The sequence below is a fragment of the Saccostrea cucullata genome, unplaced genomic scaffold, assembly GCF_032062105.1.
Source record: "Saccostrea cucullata isolate Sc308-1 unplaced genomic scaffold, CSIRO_AGI_Scuc_v1 ctg404, whole genome shotgun sequence".
Taxonomy (NCBI): domain Eukaryota; kingdom Metazoa; phylum Mollusca; class Bivalvia; order Ostreida; family Ostreidae; genus Saccostrea; species Saccostrea cuccullata.
The window spans coordinates 25,723-29,992 of NW_026928866.1; the positions used below are offsets into that span (position 1 = coordinate 25,723).

The window sequence follows — 4,270 nt, forward strand, 5'->3', positions numbered from 1 at the left end:
AAAGAAATAAAGTGTTACATGATTTTTCGTTTGTTGTATTTCTTTTTTAGACAAATTCGATTTAAGGATAATTATTATATCATACTGTGAAGAGCTAATACATTTTACAGGTTTTTCAAAGATCAATAACATTTATTACAAAATTTTCGAAATTCATCAATGCTTAAATTATACATATCGACACTGTTTTGGCTAAAACATGTAAAACATGATTTTGGATTGTTGTTTCCCATGCATTGTTGTAGGTAAATAAGAAGCGATCACGATTATTGAATAATTTTTCTGTGTTAGGTAACAGGTTGGAAAGACGCGTTGGTTATTGATACATGTAACCTGGTTGTTTTAATTGATTCTTTGTTCACAGCGACGAGTATGTAAACGTATAGCTTGAATTATCTCAGTCATGTCTAAATGCTTGTAAAGGTTTCACAAAAGTATAATGAAGAGTACATAATTGAGCATTAATATTGTTAATGTAAACTGTATTAATTAATGCTCAATTGATTTTGATTTTAGTCCTTCCGTGCAGAGACAAATCATAAAATCATAACAGATTTATACTATACAAGAAAACTTATTTCCACTAATTCCGAGATAAAGGTCACTATTGAAAGATCCAAGTCAATACCAGTTTCACTTGTAGATTTATATTTAAATGTGATAAAATATTTATCGTGATTGCGAATATGTCATGCAAAACTAAAAATGTTATATACTAGCTAACCGTGAAAGAGTCCGACAAATACAGGCTATCCCATTCCTGATTTTGCACGAGGACTTCCAAACTCACCCAGATACAAGGTGACCAACACAAAGAAAATCAGTCATTTGAAAAGAGTACTTATGTTCAAAGACAACGAACACAAACTCAGCCTTATATTCTCAGATGAACCTGATGAAATCAATGTGGATACCTCTTCTGACCATTTCAGTTTGGAGAATAATTCTAGCGGTCGTCTGTCGCCCCCAGAAATAGAGACCACAATCCTGGTTCAGAGCCCTAGAGACATTAACAAGTTCATGCTTCTCCTCAAAAACCAATGGAGGGAGGTACAAGATGGTGAGGAACTCGAGGTTCATCTTCTGTGATAGCATTTCCCAGCACTCACTGGCTTGTTGTTAATTTGTGCAATAGTTGACATTCTTTAAGAAAAAGTTTTAGTGTATACACCAAATTTGTTTTTTTTGCCAAATGTATATTACTGTTATGAACATGTGCATTTAGTGTACTGGTCAGTTATCATGTTATAATGATAATTATTATCATGAAAATGGTTGTATGAAATAATAAAAGGAAAAACAAAATAAATTTATTGTTTATGTTGTTAGTGTTTGGAGTATATGTGCAATGCAAACAGATGTAATTTTAAACACAGTTTAAATTATGGATGGCAAATTTTTCTCAAAGGGGCATGGACACGGTTTCACGTAAAAATTTCAAAATTTATTTTTTCCAGTTTTACAAAGATTTAATTTGCGTCTCTCTAATTATCATCTAAAACCTGAACGTCAGTTGTCCAGATATAAGACATACTAAGAGCTCCAAACCTTTGTTATGTAAGCAAGGTCTGTGTCCTGTTTTTGTTTATACAGGTTAATACATGTTGTATACTAATAAATGTTCGTTCAAAGTAGATGATTTTCAAATAAACATGATAAAAGTTAATTCTTAATACGATTTGACAGTTACTATTGATTTCCTGAATTTCATTTTGTTATAAATAGGATATTTTCTATATGTAAACAAAAACAAGGCACGAGCCTTTTTTATATTATGAAGAACTTAAAGATCTGTATCTTGTTTGTTAATCAACAAGTGATGTTCAAGTCTTTGATAATAATAGATGATGCCCTGGCTATATATTGAAAACATTAAAATTGGTTTTAAAAATTAAGTTGAATCCGTGTCCATCCCCCTTTAAGTATTCAAGAGACTCAGGAATATACAATATTATTTTAGTATTAGATTTATTGCTCAAATACATTTATGTAACTTAAAAAATTGTACGAGGGTTGTTTGGAAAGTTCGAGGTCATTTTCAATCTTGGTCATAAAATTAAATTCAAAAAATTAAACATTAGCACATTATTATATGTTAAAGTACATGAATTGATTATTTTTCAAGTTTTATTGCATTCGGTTTAGTAGAAATCAGTCTACTTAATTTTTTTTAATCAAAGTTTTGGCAAGCACATCACGGTGCAGCACTATAGAATCAAAACACTGCGTCATAAGGTTCTAAAAATATTCTCCCATGCAATACACTTAACATACTAGTAGTTCGGTCAAATATCCACTTACGAAATTTATTTCACTATAAACAACAAACAGTTGTTATAGTATGTTTTTCATTTCTAAGTATTTTAAATATACAGACCAATTTCTTTAATTACAGATCGTCCTCTTCTGAAACAGAGTCTATATTGATCATCATAGTGCGTATAGAAAGGTCTAGTCATAAATAGCTCGCATGTTAAAAATGGAAATCCTATCTCACCAGGGTTAAGTTTTTGTGACAGACGCCGAGACAAACTCATGGACTGATGGGCGGCTATAGACGAATAGATTCGCGACAGCGGAGGACAATGAACAAGAAGCTATCAGTATTTGACGTATTTTTAAAAATTATTATTACTAAAATAATTTGGCATGTTTAAAGACATTGCAACTCTAATTTCATTTCTGTCACACTAAATCAATATATGACTCACAAATTCATTTTGAGAAAAACAAAACCAGGAAGTCATCTCATTTTTCATTTTAATAGCATGGAAGACACCTTTAAACATTAGATTCGTATAAAATATGACCCATATAACAACGCAAATCTTGAATTAAAGGTTTCATGTATTTCTTCAGCTTAATACATGTTAGCATAAAACCACTAAGTCTTTTGAGAAGAATTCCATAAATTTTTCCTTAAACATATTAGTTTTAGGACTAACTTTGAAGAAATGAATTCAAACATGGCGCTGATCCTTGTTTTAATGTGTTGTATGATGGTCATTACTAGAGCTGATTCTCCAAAACCAAAGACCTTCCGCCATGACTATGTAACCTATAAAAATGTCTGTCGGGAAATGGACTGGATACCAAAGTGTGATTGTCATAAGGAAAATAATCGAGGTAACTAATTCAAAACAAAACTTTGTTTATGCAGAATTCATTTTGCCTTCTGACTGTCATGGAAGTAAAAACTGAAATTTCAAATTCAAATTATTCATAAAATGAAGATTTTTCTCATGTAGAATGTAAGATATCGAATGTGTTATAGCTGTCTGTTTTTTCCCGTTTTTTGCCATTAAACATTAGAATATTTGAAATTCTTTTCTGTTTCAATATTTTTTGGGTATACAGTGTCTCGACCGTAGGTATTATTTTTAAGGTCAATGCATTTGCTTTTTGGGTCTTAAGTTGGACAACAAAGATCAAAACCCTGTTGGATACTAACTTTTTACATAACACTTATGAATCGACCATCAGATAACTATATATAAATCTGTAAATCACCATCCAAAAAATTATACAGCAAAGACAAAAAGGTGTTTTACAATTTTGCACATCGATTCATATACATGTACTAAACCTATGTGTATTTTATTTACTTCAGGTTCTCTTGGAAAGATTGTGGCATTTCATGCAATTCTATCTAAAAGACTGAACAACATACCTGTTAATACAATCCTCAAATTTGCGAACGTATTGGCCAATGAGGGAGAAGGATACAATCCAACAACAGGCAAATTTACAGCACCGGAAGATGGCGTCTACTCCTTCTCATGGACCTATTGTACAGACCGAGGATCTACCCTGTATGTTTACGGAATTGTGGATGGCACAGTTCGAGCATATATATCCAACAATGGTCAAGCAAGCTCCTGGCAAAACACATCCGGGCACCTTGTCATAAAATTGAAAAAAGGAAATCAATTCTGGCTTCAAACCGCCGTTTCAACTTCTAAAATAATACATGAAAGTTTTACGTTCCTTTCAGGTTACAAGTTGTCTGGGTTTTGATACATATTCTAAAAATTAAAGTGTTGTATAAATTTTTTTTTTGTTTTTTTCTGTAACTTTCATAAAAGATAAATTTGATTTTATGATAATTATTTAATCAATTATTAAATAGTCAATTTTTAATCAACTTCCACGTATATGTAGTATTTTGTGAGTATTTGATTAGACTATTTTTTCAAAGGGAAAAAAAACAAATTAAAAGAAAACCAAAAAAAATAATAATAATAAAAAATAATTATAATAAAGTAAAATT

At 30.9% G+C, this 4,270-nt stretch overlaps 1 protein-coding gene across 1 annotated transcript; it reads left to right on the forward strand.

Moving 5' to 3' along the window:
- The first annotated feature begins 2,833 nt into the window (after positions 1–2,833).
- Positions 2,834–4,039, forward strand: LOC134278954 (heavy metal-binding protein HIP-like). Its single transcript, XM_062761261.1, has 3 exons — positions 2,834–2,847; positions 2,939–3,126; positions 3,611–4,039. Coding segments are annotated over exons 1-3 (597 nt in total). The 5' UTR covers positions 2,834–2,845; the 3' UTR covers positions 4,018–4,039.
- Positions 4,040–4,270: the final 231 nt, after the last annotated feature.